The sequence below is a fragment of the Brienomyrus brachyistius genome, chromosome 18 (assembly GCF_023856365.1).
Source record: "Brienomyrus brachyistius isolate T26 chromosome 18, BBRACH_0.4, whole genome shotgun sequence".
In the NCBI taxonomy this organism is placed as follows: domain Eukaryota; kingdom Metazoa; phylum Chordata; class Actinopteri; order Osteoglossiformes; family Mormyridae; genus Brienomyrus; species Brienomyrus brachyistius.
Window position 1 is genome coordinate 15,116,590 of NC_064550.1, and position 26,278 is coordinate 15,142,867.

Below are 26,278 nucleotides of genomic sequence, written 5' to 3' on the forward strand. Positions count from 1 at the left end.
ACGAGCGTGACTTAGCCTTCAAATTTGACTAATAAAACTTCTGCCTCCGTCTGCAACGACGACCTGCAAATTCTATCCGTTCACGATTCATTTTGTCACCTTACATGTTATGTCACATGCGGTTCATCTCGACTAACGGCAGCTTTCTGTTTCACTTACTGCTGCACTGGTTGTATATTTACCCTGCGAATGAGCTTCAGATGTACACAATTCATATAGCGCCTGTGCCAAATATAAGAACATATTTAAAGTCCAAGGAAAAAAATGTCAGGGAAATACTGCTGCTGCTTTATCAAACAAGCGGGTTCAGGAAATTTAAAAATTCAAATGCAGGTATTTCAGGGGGATTTTAGCGGGTGTGAGGAACCCCCTAGGTTGCCCCCCATTTAAAGGGGCGGTCTGGAAAGATTCTGTTAAAAAAAGCCCGTCGCTCATTTCTGCTCAGTCTGTCTGTGAGTCGTTTTTTCTCTGTTAGAGATCAGTGGAAGCTATCATATACTGAACTTATTCATCTTTAATTTAAAAAAGAAAGAACCAAGTGGGAAATCGAGTAAGATGGGAAAAGTTCGAGGCGGAATGAAATGCGTTAAATATCTCCTTTTTATATTCAACTTAATATTTTGGGTAAGTCTCAGCGCCGTCATGTGTAACTTTTTTGTGTAAGCATATATATATATACTGCGATTTATCTTTATGCTGTTTTATGTAGGTGGGATGTAAAGGGTCGTGTTTCCCACCAGGCAAACAAACAGCAAGTGCATGCTTTGGGAAAATGCCCCCATTACACCTTGTCAGCTTGCTTTATCTGCCTCTTGCCCATCATACCGCCACCCCGGAGGCTCTGCGGTGCTTTGCCTGACATTTGCATGCCTTTGCACGCTGTCTTCATTTTCAACTCCAGTTCCGACTTTGAATTTGTCATTAAAAATAAGCAGCGCTGAGTGTGAATGCCTTTTCGGAGCTGCCTCGCTTTTTTTTGCCTCTAAACTCAAATCACATTTTCCATAGAGGAAAATCCGCCCCCTTTTCCCTCCGCCGGAGCGTGTTTTTAACAAGGAGCCTGACAGCCTGCGCCGCAGCTTCACAAATGTATGAAATAACAACTGAAATCTAACCGTAACGCATGAAGTCGCTGCTCCTGATTTATTGTATTACACGTTAATTTATTTTCCACGACGATATTGTGCTGGTAAAGGGGGTATGCCCCATGTTTATTTAAAATCCCAGTAAGAAATGAAGCGTCCTCCAGCTGCTTGGACGGTGCTCTATGGATTATCACCAGTTTAAGCATGAAAAATTCAGATTTACAGACGAAATCGGCTCTAAAAATCCTAAAGAACCAGATACATTAGGTCGGGTTTTCGTTTTCCGCCTCGCTTGAGTTGCGACATCGTTTCCCTGTTGCACGCCTTGGGGGACTCGATCGTCCTCTGCCCGATGTGTTTAAGGTGTCTCACACGGGTTATTATAGCCTGGCTAGTGGGTATTGATCTGCGAAAGATTAAAATTTAGGCTTTAATCACAATGCAGTGAAGTGTAGAGGGGACTGGCACCCTCTCCAGGGTGTTCCGCCCTGCTTTGTCCAGTCTGGGATAGGTGGATGGACTATGCAGGGAGATGCAAAGGATCGTTCAGTATCAATGGGAAACGTCATGTTTCATCTTGTGTGTTGCTTCTCTTTAAGCAATCTATCCATTTATTTCCAAGACACAGAATCGCGTTTGCGTGTAAGTACAGGGAACGAGGAGTGTAAAATCACTAATTGTCTTTTTTAAAGCTGTTCCTTTTTCACGCAAATGTACCATTACAGCCTTTGGGGTGTTTTCTGCTGGGTTACATTAGTTTTCTGTAGACAATTAATAGTTTTATGGGCAAGCGCATGCAATAAGTGAACAGGTGAAAGGCAGACATTTTAAAATGGCAGCATATGGGAGTTAAGACAGGGTCGTTTTTATGTGGTTCAGCTACAGTGTTTGAGTCAGTTTCACTGGGTTGATGCACAGTGGGGGATTATTTGAGTGGAAGGAAAACTGTTAGAGGGATGGATCTCCAAGTTGGACGAAAAGAGGTACAGAGAGATCTAGGGACATGGAAAAGATGGGGGGTAGCGGTGGGCGAGGTAAAGAATGAGCATTCGGAGATAGAGAAGAAAGCAGGAAGGATAGAGGAGAAGGAATGAAAACCTTGAAAGAATGAGTTTACAGGGCAAGAGGAGAATGTGCATTACAGAGAAGGTTTCGGCGCTGTGCACTGACAGGGCCGCTACTTGTGACTTCCTGTCAGCGGAACTAAAATAATTTAGTGAACTATAGCAACGAGTTTTCGCACTAATAAGGAAGCCGTAACAGATTCTGGCCAAGACCTGCTGGTGTGTCACTAGTTCCCACTGCAACCTGTTCTTTTTCCATAGCACGTGAAATTCATCTCTATATCCCGCAAGGATGCAGTCATTAATGTGATATTATCCCTGTCGCCGCAATCTAAAAATAGCCGCATCAGCCTTGGAGAATCCCTTTTCGATCTGTTTGAATAGAGAATTGAAATGTTTTGTGGATGGGGGTGTTTTGCTGGGGTATTTCAGCACTCAGCTTCATGAGTGTTTTTCAGGAAGTTGTGAGCTAGAAACCAGTTAGGATTTCATATATTCTTCCTCTGGGCCAGGGGGGCAATAACCGATTGCACATGAGGTCACCAGGTTGATCTCGCTGAAGCACATATCGGGAAGTTCTCGCAGTAGGTCAGTTCTGGTAGCAGATCTTGCGGGGAGTCCTACTTCTCATTAAACTACACGGGCGATTTTAGTGCCATGGGTGTGATGTTTAGCCTCACGTTGGCAAAGAAAACAGAAAAGCGTGGCATCAATGAGTCAGTTTGCATTATTTCCCACAGCCTGCACTCGCACGGTTCTCCGATTCCGTTGAATAACAGAGAGAATGGCCAGTTTTTTATCCTCTCCTCCGCAGTATTTCCATATGTCTACGTTGCACTGTGTTTGCGTACTTATTTGTCGTAATTGTTCAGAGTAAGATTCTTATTGCATGATGTAACTGACGGTTTTCTGTGCACATGACTATGGACTCTGGAATCTTGAACCCGACCCCATTGGCCACGTACAAAAACATGTGACCCTGCAGGTCTGGCGGGAACGTGCTGTAGGTATGGGGCTCAAGGCCAGCGTGTAGCCTGCCTCGGTTCACACCCGTCCGCCGTGCTGGGGTGCAGAGGGCGCGGCCGAGCTGTGTTCAGCTTCTCAGAAAGAAAGTGACACCGCGGCCCTGGGTATTTTCAGGGCTTTTTTGGGGTCGGTCCTTTGGGTGTTTACCCTTTTACTGAAGCGTAACCCTCTCAAGGACTGCCCAGGGTGTTTCCCCAGCGTACAAGGCCCTACATACTCACATAAATGAGTCTCTGAAACATTCTGCAAAAATTACTAAATATGCCTGAGTGTAGACAGTAATAATAATATTGCACAGCTTGCAGGGGAATACTGCTGGACGTTTACATTATTGTAGTAACGAAAAAGGAGAGTGAGAAGATGGGTGGAATGCAGTGCGTGTTTTTGTGCGTCTTTGATTTTGTCCGTTATTGTTCGCCGCTGGTTGGGGGTAGTGTGGCTGGTGTCGGGCCACCTCTGCTCCCTGTTTTGGGCAGTCCTGTGGTTCTCAGGTGGCCAAGCCTAGAAGATGGACAGATAGATCCTTTATTAATTCCAAAGGAAACTGCGGGTTTACAGTAGCACAACACATATATTTAGACCGTTAAAAAAGGCAATAAACACTCAAGTCAGGTTAAGTTAGTATCGTACCACGCATATACAGGTGTATAGTGGTGCAAAATAATGTTTGTCCCTCCCCAGGGCCGTGGTAAGACAAACAAACAAAAATGCAGAACAGTGTGAAACGGGGGTGCGTGGGTGGCTGGGGTGGGGGGACAGGATGTGGGTTTATATACAAAATGCAATGTGTAAGTATGTACACAAGAAGGAAGACGACAGACTGGAACACATTGCACAAGGTATCTGAGTGACGATACACATTAAGAGTCCAGTCATGTAAGTCAGTTCAGGCGTGCAGGCTTGCACATGTGCAGTATGGGAGACCCCGCACGTCGCTGACGAGTCCAGAATGCAGTGCCGGCGCTCCTCGGATGCAGAGAGCGCCGTCCTTTATCTCGGCCTGGTTCCCTTATCTCACCTCTCCGTGCAGCTCAGATGGGTGCCGATGCGGTTGCCGTGGCGTCCCTCCAGCAGTTTCCTGTCAGAGCCCACGGTCTCTGTTGAGCCCCATCGCTAAATGTTTTTGTTAGACTGCAGAACAATTGCGATCGTAGATGAATCTAGCAGACCGGCCTATATGTTCCTTCCAAGGCCTCATAAAAACATTCCAGTTGCCTCCCCGCTTGTTAAAGTGGGCTCTGTCGTCTGAAGTGTGGCTGTTTTCGGCGGGTGGGTTTCAGACTGGAACTGCCCACCTCACCCATGGTGAGCAAACTGGATGAATCATTCCTGTCAAAGAAAGGCCTGGGATACGAGGAGTTTTCTCCCATCCCCTCCTTCGTGAGCCTGGACTGAGATGGGTCTTACTGCCCATCAATCAGTAATTTATACGTATTTTGGTAAAGGGAAGGAGCCACGCTGAGATTTTACTAAGACCTGCGTCTTAGCACAGCTTGGTTGATATGTTTGGGTGAAAGAACAGCCGTTGGAAACTGGATCTGCAACGCTGCTTGTTGACAGTAAGCTTAGAGAACCGGCAGGTTTATGTACAAATATATCGAATGTTTGCACGTCTCGCCCCAAACTGCAACGTGAGGCGAAAGAGGCCGATATGCAGCCACCGTGTTGAGTAACGCTACTGCAATGCAGTACCTGGTTAAACGGCCCGGAGGGGTGTGATGTTGTACCTTTGAGCCGTTCAGTCTGTTCAGTCGCTACCTTCAGAAAGGTTAGCGTTTATAGTAAAGGCCTTTTGTTTCTTAGCGGAAAAAAATTAATTGATTACGTTAGAATTTCAGGTTTTGCCTGTATTCAGAACCTGTTATTATCTGAAATGAACGGTGATTATGCTTCATCCAGCTGAGATGTGCCAGTATTACCAGTATCACCCAGCTGAGATTTACCAGTATTACCCCATGAATGCTGCTGGTGCTATATGAATGGCTCCAGTCCTCTCTGACTTCGCTCTCTCTCATGGTAACGGCGTCGGTGCTGGAGGATTCCGGGACTTGGTCCACGGGAATAGGTGTCGTCCCTCTGGCAGATGTTTACCCAAACTGGCATCCTGCAGAAACATCTCAGCTGAATATTAAACAGAGCCAGGCAGCCAGAGCCGCTCGGAAAGCTGCGTGCTGATGTGCAGATGGGTCTATATTTAGTTATAAAATCCCCTGGGGTTGTGGCTGGGGGGGGGGGGGGGGGGCTTTAGCAGAAACTTCGGGGGGGGGGTCAAAGATTCAAAATGCTTACCTTAAATCTGTCTTTGAATTAGGTTTGTACATCGGTCTGTGCTAATCGTGAGCAGGAAGCCACAGCTCATCAGAACATCATCTGGCCCGTGGACTTCATGTCTAACGGATCAGTCTGGCTTTCCTTCAGAAAGTCACGGTAATGGGTAGTCATGGAGACAGAGGGGAAAAAAGGCAGAGAATGTGGCCAGCCGGGCCTTCACAGGACAGTTGGGTCCTCACAGGACAGTCGGGCCCTCACAGGACAGCCGGGCCTTCACAGGACAGTCGGGTCCTCACAGGACAGCCAAGCCCTCATACTTCTGCCCAGTCCTCACACCCCAGGCTGAGCACTCACAGGACCACCAAACCCACACACATAGACCTCTTGGTTCTTATGGGTTTAATTTGGGGGTGGTTGCGTGGTTCAGTAGGTTAGGAAGTTGTGGTTGTGATCATAAGGTTGCAGGTTCAAATCTCTACAACTGCAGTGTTATCTTACCAGAAAGAGTTCGAGGAAGTTGCTTAGTCCCAGATGTTCCAGGGACTGACTAACCCTGCTCTCTGAAAAATGTATGTTGCTTTGGATAAAAGCATCTGCTAAATACATAAAATGTAATTTAGATGCACTTCAACAAAAGGCCCATTTGGCAAAATGCTGGGCCCTGCGCTGTACACAGTCACTGTATATGGCAAACTGGCTCTTCCATGCTCAGGGCCTTTTAGTTTGGGTTAGTGTCCAAGGGCCATTCGAGCTGCGTGGATCTCAGTTACCCAGCATGCCGTGCGTTTGATGAATTACTGCAGAGATTTGTCTCTGTGAGCCTCTGCAGACAGGTACGCATGACAGAAGAGGACCCAGAGAGAAGCCTGATGGTTATGCTTTTAATAATAAACCAAGTAGTCATTTACGTGTCTTACTAACGCACTAAAGTGAGGCAGTAGGCCCCGTGGGGTGAACTGGCCGGGGTTCTTGCCCTGGCTGTAATCTCTGAACGAGCTGAGACTCTTTCTCTCTCGCTGTGAAGTTGGGCAGGTGAAGGGCAGCTTGCAATGGCAGGAAACTCCATTTTTTTTATAGTGTTGGGTAGTGTGTGTCTTAATGGGATTGGATGCCGTACCAGTGATCGGAAGGTCACCGGTTCATATCCCTGGGTCGGAAGAGCGGTTTCAGCTTTGGGTCCTTGAGCAACGCTTTTTAACCCCTAATTGCTCCCGTAGCTGTCTGAGCGCGTCGTCGCAATTGCGGGTCGCTTTGAATAAATGTTCCTGCTAAATAAATAAAACGTAATGCAGATGGTAACTGAGGGATGCTTCGCCAATCCTGCTTTAGTCAGTTTCAGAAGTTTGGTGTTAAATAAAAGCAGACGATCCGTAATTCTGATTTCATGGTTTGTAATGTTCTTGTTGTGTCAGTTTAATCACTGATGGTTTGGCTCCGCTTCTCGCATTTGCATGGAGGATGCAAGACGCTGGGAAATTCTGGTGGCTCGCTGGTCACTGGGGCGGAAAAGCTGCGCAAATGTGAAAAACAATAACAGATGAGAGGCAGAGGTGGTGTTGTGCAAACACTTACTGCCATGCTACGGCCTTCCTGTGACCGCCCCTCACTTCCTCCCCTCCACAGATGATCGGCTCGTTGGTGTTGGCGGTTGGCCTGTGGTTGAGGTTTGACTCGAAAACCACATCGCTGCTGAACCAAGAGGACGCTCCCACTGCCTTCTTCATTGGTGAGTACGAAGAGCAGGACTGGGAGGGGTCCGAAATGCCCTTTAGGACCAGTGGTACTGTAGCCATCAAGAGTCACAAGAGGGCCTTCAAAATACAGCCTCGTTATATCGAGTAATTGTAGACTCGGTAGGTTAGGTTGCTGTGCCTGTGATCAGAAGGTTACTGGTTCAGATCCCAGGGTCTGCAGAATGACGTCACCGTTGGGTCTCTGACCACGGCCTTTACACCCCAATTACTCTAGTGGCTGACTGACCCTGTTTCCTCAATTCTAATCACTTTGGATGAAAGCATCTGCTACATTAATGTGTTTGGTCCATCTGCTCCACAAATCCCACGGTCAGTCTGCCTAAAGTGACATTTGCTTACCAGTCACCATACTTAACATCCATCCATCCATCTATTTTCCAAACCGCTTATCCTACTGGGTCGCGGGGAGGTCCAGAGCCTATCCCGGAAGCAATGGGCAGGAGGCAGGGAACAACCCAGGATGGGGGGGCCAGCCCATCGCAGGGCACACTCAACACACCATTCACTCACACATGCACACCTTACTTAACACTGGCTGGTAAATTAGTAGCAATGTAATAATGCTTTTGATAAGTGATATTGACAGCTATTGGTAAATAAGTCGATGTCAAATGAGGCTTAATCAACAGTATCAATATGGGTGTGTAACAAGTGATCACTGTGTAGAAGGATGTCACTGCATGAAAATGGCTGTTAGCGACATTTGGGGCTAGAAAAGAGGAATTTTCCGACTACAGGTCGGCTTTCTCAGCGGGAGCTATAGCCCTGACTGTGGGCATTGAGGTCACCAGTATTTACATGTGAGGATGGAGTGTCAGGCAGCATGTTTCGTATCGTTCACTCAGCATCAGCTGCTGTGAAAGTGTCTTTTTCTTAATGTCGCTTATTTTCATACCCTTAGTAACTTGCTTGACTTACGAGTGCATTTACAGTAGTCAGTTTTATTTATTTTTAATCATTTATAAAACTAGGAGAAATGTTAAGCACTTCTGTCCTGCTGTCCTGTAAGTCAGACTGTGGCATTTTTTGCGAATCAGTTAAATTAAACTTGAAAAAAACAGTGGAATAAAGCACCTTAACTGGCATCGCTAAAGTTTCGCTAAATTTGCCGGAGAGAGGTCATTAACGAATAACCCCAGTCGACCATCTTAATCGCCGGTCACGTGATGGATCTCGGTGGCTGTGCTGCAGGCGCAGTCTGCTAACGCGCCAACGTCCAAAGGGGTGAGGCTTGCCCGTCTCTTTCTGGGACTGGAAATGCCAAAAATAGGCTGACGGACTCTCTCGAGGGTCCCTGAACTCCAGGTTTGGCCCGCAGGAATGGGAAGAGCACCAGGGCTTGCCCTTTCATACCATGTCACAGCCAGGGGAACCGCGGGAACCCCAGGCCGGAGTCTCCGCTGCCTGTCGAAGATCTGTTTGGGGTCGCCATGTCGACGGGATAAATATTGTTAGCGGCTGGCCTGGTCAGAGCCATGGCGCTAAAAGCTACAGTCGCCCTCCGCTGCTTTTATTTTTTATAGTCTTTTTTCTCTCTCTCTCTTTTGGTTTTGCTGCATCGTCTCTTTTCGCGTGGGCAAGGCTTTCCTCTCCCCAACAGCTTTATGCTGGCACACGCTTAGGAAACAGGGCTGTGCACATTTCAAGTGTTTAATTTTCCTGTTGTGCGAGAGTGCGCTACTTCTTCACATTTTTGTGTGAAACTAGCTACAGCTCGACCATTTCGTACTATCTCTCTGGCAACGTGAAGCTTGCTTTTGTAAAGATACCATCTACGGCCTGGGAAGGTAACAGATAAGACTTGAAATAGGAAATTATTTTTGTGTGTCTTAGGAATCTGCAATAGCATCTCTTTTAAGGTTATATAAGCATAGTGGAGAAAGTCCCCTAGGCTTGTCCCCGCCTTTCCTGTCTGGGTGGTATGTCCCAGACTGCCGTGGGTATCCTAGGGTTCCCCGTGCTGATGGCCCTCTGCTCTTCCTCCGCCCCCCAAGCTCAGATTATCGCACCGCCGGCCGTGATCACGTCACCATGGCGACCTGACGTGTCCTCTCCCTCTCTGAGGTGGCGATGCTTGGAGGGCGTGTGCGAAATTTTTGAAAAAGTTGCACGGGGTGGTGATGTTCATCCGTGTTTCCGTGACTAGGGAGTTCTTCTGAACATGTCGCCGTACGCTCTTGACCAACCACGCACTTCTCTTATGGTGCGTTCAGCTTAGCAGCGATGAGCCAAGTTACGCACCACAAACTGGCTGCGCAGTCGAGGATTATATCTAATCTGTCTGTATCAGTAGCCCCTGCAGCCGGAGCACGTCATGGTCACCAAAACCACAGGCAGTTTGAGTGCTTCCTGCACCAGATATAATCTAACGATTCTGTGTACATTTGGCCTCCTTTGTAACATATTTTAACTGCTTATTATTCTTTTAAAATTTGCACAAACACAAATATTCGGTTTTTCAGGCACAGTATAGTGGACCCTATGGTAATCCTGTGGACAGTGACTAAGAGAGGTTTACATTTCATGTTTGTATGGTGATGTCAAGATAATTGGGGCTTTATTGACCAACCATCCTTATTCAGATACATGGTATACAGGGACATTACATTCCCCCAGGACCAGGGTGTGACGTACAGACAGTGAGTGACAAGGGGGAGGTTTTCACAGGACTTGCTGCAAAATGCACAAATAGGGTTCTGATCCCTACCTGTTGTACATCAATAAATATGTGGACACCCCTGTTGCCAACCCACATTAAAAAAATAATAATAATGATAATAATAATTAAACATGGACGTGGAACTTTAGAAGAGAAAAAGTGCCCCATGGCCAGTCCCATAAATAATACCCACCCCTGATTGCCATCACAGGCAGAATCGAAAGCAGGGGGCGACAGGAAATCGACCCGATGACTCAATATCTCAGGTCCTCCCCATGTCAGCGGAAGACTGATGGGTTATGACGAATCCAGCCTTCCAGTTCATGACTCTTTTAAAGTAATAGTCAATGTCTGTCTTCTGGAACACTTGACTGCCTCAGGCAGATACGATGAAGACGATATGGGAGGAGCGTAGCATTCAGGGGAATGGCTCTACTTAAGAAAATACTTCAGGGAATCTGTGGGACGCAAAAAGGCTGGACAGACGAACAAGCAAATTGTTCTAACCCTTAAAAGAAAACAAGCACAGTACAATCAGTTAAGAGTTATGCTTCATAAATCAGTACGAGGCCACGGACACAAATGCAGTACTAATAAAATGTACTTGCCGAACAGTTGCTAACAAAAAATGGCAGATGGATTTTGTTTCAGCCAAAACACAGTTTACATGCTGAATAAATAAACGTCATACATTGTAGTGCTGAGAGGAACGGTTATTTTCCAGGACGGCTCCCCGCAGTCCGTGGTAGAGTGTTGCCATCTAGTGTTAAAGTATTGTTAATAAAAATAAAAAAGGAAATTGCACATTTAAAAGATGCAGTCCCTCGTGATTTCTCATACGATGCACGAGAATTATTATTTATCGAAGTAATCGTTTTAACTTCTAACTGTTCAGAGCTGAAGTGTGCGGTTTTGAAATTGTGTGTCTTCAGATTCATCCGCGCAACATTAAAGAATTGGGTGAATCATTATCTAATGTTTATAAAGTGATTTAAACTTATATGAGATGTGTTTGTGGGTTAGAATATGCTCACTTTATCATATCTGATATCTGTTATCTACTCCGAATGTTTAGTATCATTACTAATGTTTAGTATCTTTAGTAATAAACATTAGTATCATTACTATGTCTGCTTCATCCGCTCTTTCCAGACACAGCCATTTTTGTGTTCTGTCTCCTCAGGCGTTTATATCCTGATCGGCGCCGGGGGTCTGATGATGCTGGTGGGCTTCTTTGGATGCTGTGGCGCCGTCCGCGAGTCCCAGTGCCTCCTAGGCTCTGTGAGTTTGACTCTCTCCATCCATCCTTCTTTTATCAGTGTGTATATACTGTTTTTACATGCTAAAAGGTGCCCTCTGACCATACTTCTCCTAAACCTTACAGTTCTTTGCCAGTCTCCTGGTCATCTTCGGCGCGGAGATCGCCGCTGGTGTGTTCGGGTTTTTGAACAGGGACGTGGTACGTACACTAGACGTGTATCTTTTCCCATAATGCCCCTGTAGGTCTATCTGATCGAGTCTGTCAACTTTTGAATAAATTGTTCACATAGATTGCCAATGATACAGTAGGAAAACTGCGCGACGTGAATTGTTACTGCTGAAATGTAATGTGATTCAAATTTAAGGATCGATTGTCCTTTGAGTTTCAGTAATGTGCAACTCCAGGTTTGAATTTTTCTGTTTATCATTCCTGTTTTTTGCAGATAGTGCAGGAAATTCAGGAGTTCCACAAGAATGTTGTTCGAAAAACCAATACGACCACACAGGTATCTGTCCTCTCCCAAGTTGTTGTCGTTGTTTTTACCACGACCCATGGCAGCTTGTCAGGTAGCATGAATCAGACCCATGTTCATTCCTAGAGAAGAAGACCCTTCTCTCTCATCAAACAAGCTTGAAAACGGAATGATTTGTTTATCTTTCATGTCCTAAACCCCAGGGGAGATCCGCTTCTCAGTGGTTGTTTTGTCAACGATGAAACCAAGTTGAGTTAAGTCACTGGTTTAGTTACAACCCTTAATCTCGGTACCGAGTTGTTTCCTGTTTCTGTAGAGCAATTTAGGAATGTTTCTAACCTGCCTTATAATGTATATCGCTGTTTTCCAACCCAGTCCTCGGGGACTCAGACGGTCCACATTTTTGCTCCCTCCCAGATAGTCTACATTAGTGCTCCCGGAAGCTGAGGGAGCAAAAATGTAAACTGTAGGTGGGTCTCTGAGGACTAAATTGGGAAACGCTGATCTATATTAATTAACTCCCCAATAGCTGTGAATTTCTATAGGTATGAAGTCGGTAAAGTAGTCCTGTTATTGTAGGAACATCTATGTTCGTGTTCCAGCTCGAACTACAGGAGAGTGAGATCAGCTTGGAAACGGATACAGCTGACAGCCGGGCAGCGTTATTGATCTAGCCATGTGCCCCCCTGCTATATTTACCACTGGCGCTTCTTCCAAGTCCGTCCCGGACTCGGTTTGCATGCCGTGACACACATTACTGGCCAATTTTAAACCATCAGCAGCTTTGAGGCTAGAACCCTTCCCTAGCTTTCCATCCAAGTCTCTGCCCTCTCTCCAGGGAAAGCGCTGACGTGTCAGCTTTCGCTCATTCTCCAGACAGGATATTGATTCGCTGATAGAAAAGAACCGTAAATCCCCAAGATTAGCATCTCCGCAGCCGCTAATTCTGTGGTTCAGGGTTTGTCATCCGAAGCTATAAGCTAAGACGTCTCTGCGCTAGAGCTGCCCGTCCCAGTCTGGCGTGTTTGAATCTGGCCTGAAACGTCACGGATTTGAATTTGAAGTCACGTTTGAGCATGAACTTCATGTTAATGTTTAAGCTAAATAATACTCAAATAAAAGAGCTTCAGGGCTGCATTTCAACTCTTAAGCCAGCATTGTAAAGTTTAGTTTGGTCCTGTTTTTTTTTTTTTTAAAAAAAAAAAACCTTTATTATCCATGTATTGTGCATTTATTACCCATAACACTGGAGTGATCACAGGACGACATGAAACCGCAAGAGCACTTTCAGCCTCTCCAACAGCAAACACATCGTTTTGAAAATGCCCCTAATTTGCAGTACAGGGATCAGCTGTGTTGTCTTAGTTGGTGCAGTTATGGAGGCCTGCCAGCGTGTGTCATTTCCAAGCACCTGTCTTCCTCCATCATGTTTGGATCGTCACCATAGTAACCAGAGATTATGAAGTAACGAGGGCTGTTGTCACATGATCAGGAAGTGGAAGAGTACAGATTTGAATGTGAGGCATATGTTTTGGACGTGATATTTTAGCCTCCTTGTTTGTTCCCACATTAGCTATAAAATTAGAGTTGATCTTTTAAATCAGTTACGAAAGGCACTGCCTTACTTTTTGTTTGACGTACTCTTGATTATTTCCAAAAGAACACAGCATAACAAACCAATCACACCAGGGGGGAGGGGGTCCTCCTTGTTAGATTTTGCCTACTGGGGGGCAGGGGCAGAAGCAAATTTTGAGGGGGGGGGTCATATTCGTAATTTTAGTAATTATCTATACGTCTGATTGGCAGCAAACAAATTTTGATGACTGCTGAAAGCTGCTTGGCCAGAATGCGGTATACCATCCATCGCCCTATCATGTACTGCAGATGAATCCTAAATACCTCTCCACCTGTCAGACACGCTGCTAGAGGATAGGATGCCGCGCCCGTAATTGATAGGTTTAAATCCCATGGTCGGCAGAGTGATGTCACTGCTCGGCCCATGAGCCTACTGGGTAAAAGCGTCTACTGTTTGAATGAATAATATGAGCAGCCCATAGTGCATCCTCACAGCTGTCCAGTAAACTGAATGTTCGTCATATGTGGGATTTTCCATTCTAATGAGGTTTCCCCTTTTCTACCAACCTCCTACAGCTATGTTGCAATTTGTCTAAGAACTGCAAGGACCTCGAGGTAAAGTACCCCTCATGCGAGTTTATACACACATACACACACGGTTCATCTCATCATGGGCACTTCCCACTGACTCCATGCCTAAAGCAGATAATGACTCCTAACTGAGTTATAATAATTACTCCAGTCTCATAAATACCCAGCACACTGTATTGGACAAAGCAAACCCTGCTCATTGTACTTTACACTGATGTATTTGCTATTTCATATGTTTATATTTAGCTTATATCTTTAGTGTCAGCCATCTCCTTCCATAAATTTCCATAAATACGTACCTGTGCAGTACTTAGTTAAATGTCTGCTGTGATGTTCGCGAGTGTCTTTGTAAAGTCGACCGGAGTCACATGTTGCTGACCGGCTGGTACGAGTAAGAATTCCTATGTACTGATGTGCAAAAGGCAAAAGAATCTTCGATTCTAAAAATAGGAAATAGGAATCCCAGTAATATTCCACAGTAATGCGAATGAGGGCTAAATGTGCCTGTTCCTTCCAGCCCGTAACATTTCCCAGGTCGGCCATTACCGTTGGTACCCGTCCAGGTGTAACTGAGCTCCCAACCTCTGTGTTCCTCTAGGCCTGTAACACAGCCATCGGCGCCTTCTTCCAGAACAACCTGTACATCGTTGGCTACGTGGGGATCGGCATTGCTGGCGTCATGGTAATGGTTTTGGGGGGGGAGGCGCCTCCCCAAAAAGGGGAGGGTCCTTAAGTGACCTCTTTGTAATTAGAGCTTTAGAAACTTGTGTGCAATGCAGTGAAATAGTGAGCCAGCGGCACCTGGGCTTCGGCGGTAAAAGTCTTGAGCTGTAGGGTTTAGGTTCTTAAGGTTTCTGCCCTTTAAAAACCCACAGCCTCACCTGTCTCTTCGGGGGTGTCGTGTGGTCCGTGGGGAAAGGACTCCTGAAAAGGGATGATCAGAAGGTTGCTGGTTCAAATCCAGGGGCCGGATGACGTCACCAGGCCCTTGGGCAAGACCCTTAAGCGCAAGTCTTGAGAATAATTCTCTTCTGAGCAGAAGCAGCATCTCAGACAGTTCTGTGTGTGTTTGTGTCCCCAGATCATTGGCATGATCTTCAGCATGGTCCTGTGCTGTGCGATACGAAACAGCAGAGAGGTCTTCTAGACATCTCCCTCCACCTACCCCCTCCCCTCGTTCCCGGATCCCAACGGACGGAACCATCACAAACGGCACCTGTTCAGCTGGGTCGCCCCACTGGAGTCGGATGAAGGATTTACGGGGGGGGGGGGGAGCACTCCCCGCTGCTTTAAAGCCCACGCAGGAAGTCCACCTGCCTAATTTCAATCCTCTGCAGTTTCACGACTTTCACGCCACTGTTAGTGTGGTGTCTTGGTCCCTTTTCCGTTCCACGTCGACTCCAGTATGTTCCCAGCCTGAGAAAGGGGTCGTAACTCACTGTTACTTATTAATCCCCAGTCCTGGCCTGTTGCCCTCCTCAGCATAGCCGGCCATTTTCTAGTCTCTTCACCTGAGGCGTCTCTGCTAAACGTGTAAAGCTGTGCTGTGGTGAGGCTCAGTCTGCCTCTGTAAGCAGAGACTCACACTCATGCAGATGCTCTTTCTAAGCTGAAGTATGACTGCTGTGTTATTCCCGCAGTAATAGCCCCATACCAGCCTACTGACGCCCCCTTCAGAAATGCAGCTGCCCTGCAGCCTGGCGTTTGAGAGTCACCCCCACCCCTGTGTCCACCTGGGAGTATGGAAAAGCTTTTTGCCTGCAGCTGGCGTGTCCAGTCACTTTGGTCAGGCTTGGGATGGAGGAGAAGGTCCTGATATTTGTGTAGCAGCAAGACCATGGAGCTGGTCCTCTTCATCCCAACACACATGATTTTTATTATTATTATTATTATTATTATTATTATTATTATTATTCAGCCATATATCTGGAGTGTACTGTACAGACAGTAGTATATGTAGACTTGGTAATGTTATTTTTTTGCTTTTATTTGTGTTTAATGTGCCTTTTTTATGAAAAAATGTCCAGTCCTGATGTCATAAAAGGAAGACTAAAATGTAATATTGTGCATGAAGGCTCAGGTGTCTGAAAACTGGCAGAAGGCTGAGTCTGGGGGACGGAGCGGTCAGAGCAGCCTGCGACGGTCACGCCACGGTCAGAGCAGCCTGCTGGACCTTCCTGACTGTACCTCCGCTGACCTCGTGGCCACGGCTGTATTCACGCCTCTCTTTATGGCTTCAGTGTTCACTTCATTGAGGTGTGGGATGTACCAAGGTGCTGGGGAGGGATTTAAGCAATAACTGGGACTGGTTACCAGCAGATCTTGGGCCATGGTCACAGCACTGGGAGGCAAAAACACTTCAGGTTCCATGTCTAGAGTGTTTGCTGTCCTCTGCCTTTGTCTTTCCTCCACTTCTGAATCTGAAACCGTTCCCGCTTTGAAGATTACTTTGATTGCTTCTTTTTTGTATAAATGAAAATTTAAGAGTTTGTAGTACTGTAACGTGTATTGTAGATTTGATGGACCTTGTGTTTAATTTATTTAATGGCTGGTTTCATTTGAGAATATTAAAGGACATTAAAGCCTCTCAGGAAGACACACGTGCAAAGACTGAACCGGAACCTTCTCCTTATTTATTTATTTAATCGTAAGTCTGCAGTTGGGCTTTTGCTCTCGTCATGTGGGTCGTCTGTCAGGGCTGAGTGGTTCGTACTGGAGGTTTTAAAAGCGCCCCCAGTCTCAGGAATCAAGCACAGGAGCCCCGAAGAAATGGATGACCAACCAACTGGAGTCTGAGGCCACCTTCTGGGGTGGAGGTGATCACCGCTGACGTCCAAAAGCTTCAGACACAGAATAGACACCTGCTTATGTGTCAATAGATCAACGATGATGTGGTGCAAGTCAGAATGGGGAAGGAAATTAGAGCCAGGAAATATGTCATTAGAGCTGATTCAGAAATGGTTGGATTTCCATGATGAAAACATTTCAGAGCGATATTACAGGAAGTCACTAGTTAGAGGCTGATCTGTGGGAGTAGTTTAGAATGTGATGTGTCTGAAGATCCTGAGATGGTCTCTTGTCCTGAAATGAGGGGTCGTCTTGGAGTTATTTGGGGGGGGTTGTAGCCGCACGTACCATGCGTGCGAGAGGTAGCCTCCTGGTGTCAGGGTGGCACCGCATTGCAGTCTTGGTCTCTTTCTGGAAGCTTCCAAGTGTCAGGGCCCATGCCAGAGTATGAGCGTAGCTCTCATCCATGAGGAGTTTCCGGCAGGGATCCGGTTTCCACTTCTTTAAAAAAGGTGTGATGTGTGGAATATGGTATTCTTGGGATTAATGCTAAGGGCTTTTCTCTGTGAAATGGTGATACCCAAGGGCCAGATGAGACCATCATGTGATTCATACTCAGCAGTTCCTGTGAGCATTAAATTTACCCTCCCCTGTTGGGATCGTGTGCCCTACTGACCATGTAAAACACAGCTGGGCTTCCAGCTTTAGCTGATGCTGCAAGTGGACCAAGTAAGCTGATATCTACAGTACCAGTCGAAAGTCTGAAGTGGCCAACAAAGGAGAGTGGGAGTGTTGCGTCACATGACCTGGCTACCTGACCTAAACACGGTCGAGAGGGTTTTGAGTGAAGGAAAAGTGGCCATTGATTTCTCAGCGTATAAATGGGACGACCTCCAGTCCAGCTGGAAAGGCGTCCCAGGAGGCCACCTCATGGAACTGGTGTGGAGGAGGCAGTGGGGTCAGCTGGTCAGAGAGCAGGGTCAGTGCATTATTCCATGTATGTTATTTTACAATTTTGATGTCTTACTACAAGTAGTCATAACTACTTGACACAGGCCATTATAAGCTACACACTAAAGACGATTTAAAGACACCAATTCACTTTTCTGTATGGTTTCAGACAGAAAACCAAAGGCAAACATGCAATGCATGTACACACGCACCCCCACTGTCTCCCTTTATCTTGTTTGCAGAGTGAAGTACATGCATCCTATTAGCCTAGTTATGCAATAAAGAAAATAGCATCCAGGAAAAAAAACAAAGATCTGTCACATTGTTCTTTCAAATAGCAACCATTGTAAATTGATATAATTTCTATGTAGGCTTAATCTATACCAAGCCTATGTTGGATGCAATTGTCAGCATCGTTTTCCCATATCTTTGATAGGCTAATTTATGTTACTACAACAAAGAAAATGACTATGTAACGTTACAGTCTACTGGGGCTCAGTGAATTTAAACTTGTAACAAACAATGGAGAAATCTTTTGTTTGTGCTATTGTCTAATAGGCCATTTGTGGGTCATTTGCAATCCCGTACCAGACTGCACTGTGACATTGTACTTATGTCGGCCAATTTCAGTCTAAATGTTTAGTGTATTAAATCACGCTGAATGCATGGCTCATCAAGCATGGCTACATAAGCTTAAAGACCTTTTGCTTACTGTTTGGTCCCCCCCACTTCAAAAATCTCTGCTGCACCCCTGCAAACATGGGGAGAACATGTGGAGAACATGCAAAATCCAAGTACACAGATCTAGGTGTGAGAATCGAACCCTCTCACCCCTAGAGGCAGCAGTACTGTCGGTCTATATTCAATCAGCACGTCATTAAACCAGAACAGAGAGTATCTTTTGATTTTATTGAAACACATATATACAAAGGAAGACAGTCAGACACAATGGCTGAAGGTTAGAGGAACAAGTGTTCTTTGAACGCACAGGAGAACCAAGCAGTGTGAAATGACCAGTTAAACTAGTAAGAGAAGAAGAAAAATGTACATTTTCTCACACTGCATCTCACCCAACTGTATCTAAGGGATGTTGGTTACAGTTGAAGCATCATTAACAATATCTACAGGTTCATAGCTGTTCTTTTGCTTGTTGTTGTACAGCTTGACAAAATTCACTATGAATTGTAAATTCCAGAAACACCAACCTTTTAAGAATGAATAAATATATATGGATTATAGTTTTCTTTACTGGATTGTCTTCTGATGTTCAGCGTTGACAGGATAAACACATGAAACCTCAAACGTTACGCAGTCCAAAATGTTTGTACGAACTATTTCGATTAGTTGGAGACAACACCGCACACCAGACTGATGCAGTTTGGTCCTTATCAACTATCAACGTCATGGGAACGTCGGTGGTTTATTAAATATAAATGAGAAAAAAATTAAGATCTACCTAAAAGGTTGGTTTGATTGCTCCTTTGTCATCTTTTATCGTTCCTTCACAGGAATGATGTCACGTTGTGGAACGCAGACCGGCCCAGAATTTCGGAGACAGCGCCTCCGGTGGCCACCCTATGGGTTCTCAGATTGATACGCCTAACTATGTTTACAGGAAACCCTGTGTCTCTGATCATAAATCCAGAGCTGGACAGTTCAGTTCGAGAAAGAACAAATCCAGACCAAGATTTTGTTTCAACCAACCAGTTGAGTCACAGTCACAGAGAACTCATTTGGTTGGTTGAATCAAAATCTTGGTCTGGATTTTAACTTTATGAACCCGAACTATACACCTTTGCTTAAATGCATTTGCACAGAAGACCAGGGATCAGTATATGGCTTTTGTTGCTGCTCCTTTCATGCTTTGAGGCTGGAAATTAAGCCTGCCCCCTTGCCTGAGACAAGCCAATTAGACTAAGGGCAAGTACAACAGAATGAACAATAGCCTACTAGCTAGTAAAAAATATTGCATGACGAACTAGGTTCTCATTGAACTAGCCCAATAGAGTAGTAACAAAAATTCTTCAGTTCTACCCAGAATATAACACTAAGTGTAACGGCTCCAACAGTACCAGTCAAATGTTTGAACCCACTAAGCCGTGTACAAAGGACAGTGGTAAATGGTTTTGGAGGAGTTTGACCAGAGAATAAGGGAAAAGCAGCCAGTGAGTGCTGGAAATATATGTGGACCTCCTTCAGGACAGTTGGAAAAGCATCCCAGGAGGCCACCTCATGGAACTGGCATAGAGGAGACAGTGGGGTCAACCAGTCCTTGGAGCAATTGGGGTTAGGGGCCAAATTCAGTGCATACGTCCATATATGTTACATGGAGGCAGAGAATAGTACAAAGAAACCTTGCTATGGATAGGTATGTCCAAACATTTCACTGATACTGTATGCTAATAATTACTCTGTTCACTCAATTAAAAGTCATATGAGACCATTATGATGTTTGAAAGTCTAGCTACATCAATGTCACAATGTGGTCGTTCATGGTCAGGAACATGCCATTAAACCGTCCTGAAGATCCTATCTCCTTTAGGAATCCTTTAGCAGACCTGAAACACGGTGAGCTGCACATCTCAACGATGGCTGCTGCATTTTAAATGAAGTGGTGTCCTTTGACAGAGGGATGTTTACCTGCACCATTTTTAAAGATTAGTTTAATCACTTAACCCTCACAGTGAGTCACACTATCATTTACAAATTCACCGCCATGTAGCATCACCACAGTGAGAAATAGGACATAGAACTGGTGAAACCCACCAGAAGTCATGTCAGACACCAAGCAGGTGAGCTTGGGCACGATAGACAGAGTCCATCTTGGATGTTTTGCATCAAACGAGCATCTAAATATGATTTTATAGATGTCCCTCCCCAATGGAAGGAAAAAAAACATCACTGGCAGCCTTCCAAAGTGGTTCCAAAGTGAAACAGTTTAACGGCCATCCAATTATCCCGTCAAGTAAGAAATGAAGGGGCGGGACAACTGAATGGCATCACATGACACATTCTAGCCAATCACGGCTGTTCGGTTCGGCAAAAATAATATTTTTCCCGAGAGAAACACTCAGCTCAGAATTTTTTTTTGTTTTTCGTTTTTAATCCTTCGCAAACTCTCTTGAGGCTTGAAGCTGCCGTGGTCTTGATGATACATCTGGGCGCACCGCTTATCTTTAGGCGGAGAAGAGAGCGTTGGGCGTGTAATCGAGCACAAACTCGCCGACTCCGAGCACATACACGACCTGGGCAATGCCGAAGAGTGGGGCGATGAGCAGCGCCCTACAGCTGGCTCCCTTCAGGAAGGCGGACGGACCCTCTTTCCGCAGGATCTTTCTGTGGGGACGAGATGAAATGAAAGGGAGCTTTATTTGCCATCTGTACAGACGCATTGTAATGTGTCAGTGTTCACATATCTCATCCTGCTCTCCATTTTAAGAGACGCACACATATAGAGGTGAGACTGAGTGCAGGGTAGGCTGTGCATCCAGTTTCCCTGGGGCATTTTTCAGGGGGTTAAGGGCCCTGATCAAGGGCCCAATGAAGATGTAGCTATTCTTCTGAACACAGGATTTGAACCAGTATCCTTCTGATCAGAGGCACAGAGACCTAGCCCATGTAAGTTTCCGGGGAGGGGTGGCCCACCTGGCACAGTCCACAATGCCGCTGTAGCTCTCCTCATTAGCTCCTCTGCTGAGGGACTGTAATCTTGTCTTGATGACTGTGGGGAGAGAAGCATTTGAGATGGAGCTTTATTGGCTAACTGTACATGTAAGAGAACAGGTTTCTTAGGAGGGTTATGGACCCAACAGTGGTTTTGCTACTCTGCTGAGCACAGGATTCAAACCAGTGACCTTCTGATCATGGACAGGGAGGGATAAACTGCTAGGCTCCACGTTGCCCCCTGTTGGCCATTGCACCCCCCCCCCCCCAAAGTACTCACCATCGCAGGGGTTGACGGCCACAGCAGCAATGCAGCCGGCACCACAGCCAGATAGGAAGGACCAGTAAAAGGGCGGGGCCTCTGAGGGCTGTCCCTGGCCTAGCCGGTGTAGGTGAGCAAACAGCGGGAAGTAGATCATAGAGAAAGGCACATCCCTGCAAATGGAGGTGGGTCAGGTAGGAGGCAGATAGGAAGTGCCTGGGAATAGTTGATTCGGGCCTTACCTCAGGAGTGTGGCCCCCAGTCCCCGGTAGAGGCCCCCAACACCTTGGCTATGCAGGAGGTCCCACGCTATCTGGGAGGCCGACACACTTCTCACAGCTGCTACCCCGGCATTGTATTGTCTGGCTGGTACGGCAGTGCCAGCTACGCTCAGCTTCAGCGGGGGGGTCATGGCAGGGCTCCGTTGCTGCGCCGCTGTCATGAGGAGTGGGACAGTCACATAGGGGCCAGGCGGCACGACACCAGCATATTCCCACCCACAAGGTGGCCTTGTGACTTACTCAGCCTCCCAGCATCCTGTAGCTGGATTTTGAGCATCTCCATCGGGGTGGTGATGATGACCTGGCAGATGCCTGCGCCGCACCCCGCTAACATCTCCCGAAAGACCGTCAGTCCTCTCCTGTACGACAGACACAGCCCCCTGAACCGCTGCTGCACTCAGTTACGATTTCAAGAACCCGTCACAATGTGAATGGCTCTTCTCTAGTGATGGCCAAACCTCATGAACCATCTAGTAGGGTCAAAAAATGCAGCGAATGGTTCATGTTGTTTTCACCACCGCTACTCTTCACCTTCAAGAAAGGCCTCAAAATCCATCTGTTCCAGCAATGCCTCTACTAACCCGACACCAGTCCATGTTCCCTGAATCCTCTTAATGTTGTACCTCCTGCTGATTCGAGGAGTTTGGTCTTGTTAGGTTCTTGCTTTGTTGGAAGATGTTTTGTAGCTCCTGCTCCAATCCTGCTTACACTGTCTTGTATCTGGGCTTTCATTGGGAGCTCAGCCTAGTTCACTTATCGACTCCTTCACAACTGTATGTTTGTAGTATGCTGTATGTCTTATTTGTACACTACCTTGGACAAAAGTGCCCGCTGAAGACAATTAATGTTGGGGTTGATCGTGAACAAAACATACCCGTCTCTGGCAAAGTGGTGGCGGAAGAAGTCGTTGGCAGCGAGCTTGATCGCTTTTTCGGGGGTAACCAACGTGAGGTTGACAGCAGCACCTGCAAAGGAATTCAGGGTAGGAATTAGCGTGCAATATGCCAGGGCCTGTCCTGACTGTGAAACCATGCAGCGGAGGTCTAGCGCCAAGCTGGTCTCTGGCCAGGACAAAATGGGTCACAGGTGAAAGACTGCACCACGTCTCGAATTACGAGAACAGCACAAGCCCTGGTAGGATTAGTAGGCGTAGCAGGGAGGCAACTCTGAAAAAGGCAGCCCTGAAAACGGCTCAACAGCAGAGCCGCAAGCTGAAGTTGATCTGAAGACCAGGCATGGGGAAAAATGTGAAGTAAAGAGAAATGCCAGCACATTTAGCACTTCAAGCAAAAAAACTCAATTTTCTTTATAAGTGTATGATACGTTGGGGACAAAGTTTAAAATGCACATGTTACAGTGAGAGTAAAACACAGTGACACATGGTGACATTGCATTCAAGGTCTAATCTGGGAAGAGCAGGTAGCAACAGTGGACGGGAGGAGGAAGAAAATGCAGGGTCAGTACTGGGGGGTGGGGGGCTTTGAAATAGAACCAGAGGCCCTGAACGCCGGCAGGGTGGGGTCAGATCACAGGTGGGCATACACAGTGACCCAATTCTGAATCCATACGAGTCAGCAAGCAGCCCACCCAGTTCCTCTCACGTTTGCATATAGGGGACCACTAATCCCACTCCGCCGTTAGCTGCTGTTACTGGTACCGCTCAAAGAACATGTGGTGCCCTAAGCAAGCTTCACTACCAACACTCCTCATCTGAAACAAAGCGGAAGATGGGCCCAAGGTGGTCGCCTCTGATGTCAAAAAGCTAATACAACTGGTAACTACAACAGTCTGATTTTGCGACAAGCTAGCCCCGACAAGCTAAGATACAAACCCTGTACAAGAAAGGCTTGAGTGGCCAGTAATTCTTGAAGAGGCTGGGGTGTGACTGTCGCTGTTATATCACTACAAGGTAGTGGCTAAAATCACTGTAGTTTCCTGCGGCAACAGCATCAGTACAGGTGAGGCAGACACACTGCAGAACGGTTATCAGAAAGGCTAATTCTGTTTTGCGAGCTGGCTTGGAGCTTCTAGAAGCAGCCATACAGAAATGCACACTGAGCCAAACGCTCAGCGTCCTGAAAAATGCATCGCACCCGCTGTATACCACTCTACAAATCTTCAGAGAGGGGCTAATGTGATCGTGCTATAACCAACAGTACAGTGGCATAGGCGAAGGGCCCGTACAGCACACCCAATGGGAGGGGCTCATGCTTGGGCGGGGCCCCATTTAGAGTCTTGGATATTTGTAATTAAAATTTGCAAAAATATGCATATATACAAGGGCGTTGAGCATTGCGGGGGTGTCGAGACCCTACGCCACTGAGCTCTATCCTCAATCACAATCCAGTTAACAGGACTAATCGGGGCCTGAGATAGCAAACTAAAACGTCATTACTGTTTCAGCTCACACAGATGGCACAATGCGCACATGCAACAAATGGCCACCGGGGGCAGAAAACATGAGGGAAAAATCTACAAAAATACATACCGCTTGTGTTTACAGACATCTTAGGCTAACAGGTTGGCTTTTTGCAGGTAGATAGAATTCAAAAATAAAACTACAGACACTAAAAATATGCACATAAAATACAGCTGAGCTGTGAAAGTTGTATGTTTTTGTATTTAATTGGTAGGAATGACCAAATATTCACTATTTGTATCACCCAAGCTAAAGTTAATTACTCCTGTTTTTGGCCAAAAATCCAAGGTTCAAGATGACTGCGGATGTTAGATTTGTATATTGCAGTTTGGCCAGTTTCCATGCCATTGACAGATGATCGTTTTTGAAGAAGCGTCTCACCTCTATACATCCCAAGGTAACCTTCAGACCTGACGGTTTTCAAGAGGCAATCCACCCTGCAACACGGAGCAGAAGTTAGCTTGACAGAAGAGTGATCTCCACCGAGATGTTCCTTTTGTAGCTTGATGCCAACGCCCAGCCCTCAAGGGAATAAATGACCCAGCTGACATGACAGTCTAGTGCAACGGCTGAACGTGGAACTATAGGAATGCGAGAGTCCCTCCTCATGATTCCCAGAGCACCAACGCTCTGTGATCCAGCTGATCCGGAACCATCGGCTTGGTCACAATGACACCTCCCTGGCGTGTGGTCACCCTCAAACTCAATCCCGGCTCTGTCTGGAGGTGTTCTGCGACCAGTGGGGCCGGGACCCTCGAGAAGGGTCCGCCGAGGTCACACTCACATGCTCCGGTACACCTGCTGCCCGTGCCTCTGGTTCTGAAGCCTTGTCTTGGCCAGGTCGATGGGGAAGACGCAGGTGACCCCCACGATACCAGCAACACCACCATTGATGAGCTTGGCTGGCAGGCTGGATGAAGGAGAACTATAATCACCACACAAGCTAAAATTACACGTAATTATCTTACAGGCTGTAAATACCATATAGCTCACAATTACCGCACAGGCTGTAATTAATTGCCATATGTTTAGCATCAGACTGATTCCTGATATTAGGATCAATGATCAATGTCTCCCTTAACTGTCATGTTCTCCTGTCGTCATTTGCGGCTCGTTGCGCTTGTATCTTTGGCTCATCGCGTTCGCATGTTTGTATCCCTCTTTGACATTCTGTCCGGCATTAAGTGACATAGTGACCCGGGCACTATGGGGGGGGGGTCAGGGGGGATATCCGCTTACCTGATCTGCTGCTGGGACATGCTGAGAACAAAGTGGAGCAGTAGGTAGGAGCTGGAGGAGCTGCGGCTGGACGTAGACAACGTGCGCCGGACTCAGCAGAGGGACATAGGGTCATATATAAACCTGCCCTCTGGGCGGGGCCTAGAAAGTCCCGCCTCCTTCGTGTCCAGCCCACTAATCCCACTCCAGAAAAGTCAGTGATTGGCAGGCACAGATTTTGCAACTCAAGATAGTGGTGCTGCATGATGAAATCGCAACACATGCCCGTTAGCCATGAAAGGGGATCCTCTGAGCGTGTGATCACTGTAAAGCCTGCCGGCCCCCTCCGCCCACAGAGGCCGACGGCGAAGGCACCTGCAGGAGCGGTACAGCAAAAGGGCAGAGAGGTCCCACACTGGGTCATGGGTCCGAAAGGTCAGATCATGCTCAGTGTTGTATCGGTATTTCTGAAGGCAGCAATCTACCTTCACAGAACCTTCATTATCTATCTGATGATGCATGATGTGCTTGTCATCAAAAGGTCACCCATTCGAGCCCTGGCCTCAGAATAACAGTCACACGTCCATGGGCCCTTCAGTGAGATCTAAACACCCCCCCCCCCCCCCAGTGGGCCCTTCAGTGAGATCCTAAAACCGCCCCAGCTCCAGGACTGCTGCACGATGGCAGACCCTGTACTGTGACATGCCCCCCCCCCCCCCCCCCCCCCCAAGCTATGGAGAGCAAGATGTGGTTGGCAAAGAGACAAAGTGCAATGTCCCGGTACATGTGTAAATGGCAAATAAAGCATGTTTGGTAGAAAAAAAAGAACAATAACGTTGGTTTGTTTGCTTATTATCTGTCTAACAACCAGTTGTGACGGGGATCACGCACGGTGGTTCGGTACAGCTGCAGGAAAGTGGGCTTACCAGGGAGGACTTC

The 26,278-nt window shown here is 46.7% G+C and overlaps 2 protein-coding genes across 2 annotated transcripts; one reads left to right on the forward strand and one right to left on the reverse strand.

Moving 5' to 3' along the window:
• Positions 1–425: 425 nt before the first annotated feature.
• On the forward strand, positions 426–15,532 carry LOC125713216 (CD9 antigen-like). The gene is made up of 8 exons (XM_048984186.1): positions 426–624; positions 7,070–7,172; positions 11,043–11,140; positions 11,244–11,318; positions 11,563–11,625; positions 13,744–13,782; positions 14,357–14,440; positions 14,840–15,532. The coding sequence occupies exons 1-8, from the start codon at positions 556–558 to the stop codon at positions 14,903–14,905; spliced, it is 597 nt and encodes a 198-aa protein (XP_048840143.1). The 5' UTR covers positions 426–555; the 3' UTR covers positions 14,906–15,532.
• A 2,854-nt stretch (positions 15,533–18,386) lies between these two features.
• LOC125713215 (mitochondrial glutamate carrier 1-like) lies at positions 18,387–25,486 on the reverse strand. The gene is made up of 9 exons (XM_048984185.1): positions 25,361–25,486; positions 24,906–25,031; positions 24,503–24,558; positions 22,577–22,667; positions 21,943–22,061; positions 21,664–21,856; positions 21,440–21,594; positions 21,142–21,217; positions 18,387–20,832 (listed from the first exon to the last, which is right to left on the reverse strand). The coding sequence occupies exons 1-9, from the start codon at positions 25,378–25,380 to the stop codon at positions 20,673–20,675; spliced, it is 996 nt and encodes a 331-aa protein (XP_048840142.1). The 5' UTR covers positions 25,381–25,486; the 3' UTR covers positions 18,387–20,672.
• Between the last annotated feature and the right edge of the window lie 792 nt (positions 25,487–26,278).

Bases quoted from the DNA above. Each gene is read 5' to 3' on its own strand.
- LOC125713216 (XM_048984186.1), top strand. From the start codon at position 556: ATGGGAAAAGTTCGAGGCGGAATGAAATGCGTTAAATATCTCCTTTTT. The intron at 7,173-11,042 runs GTGAGTACGAAG...CTGTCTCCTCAG, and splicing joins TCCCACTGCCTTCTTCATTG to GCGTTTATATCCTGATCGGC. The intron at 11,626-13,743 runs GTATCTGTCCTC...AACCTCCTACAG, and splicing joins AAACCAATACGACCACACAG to CTATGTTGCAATTTGTCTAA.
- LOC125713215 (XM_048984185.1), bottom strand. From the start codon at position 25,380: ATGTCCCAGCAGCAGATCAG. The intron at 25,032-25,360 runs GTAAGCGGATAT...TCCTTCATCCAG, and splicing joins ATGTCCCAGCAGCAGATCAG to CCTGCCAGCCAAGCTCATCA. The intron at 22,062-22,576 runs GTATGTTTTGTT...TCTGTCGTACAG, and splicing joins CACCACTTTGCCAGAGACGG to GAGAGGACTGACGGTCTTTC.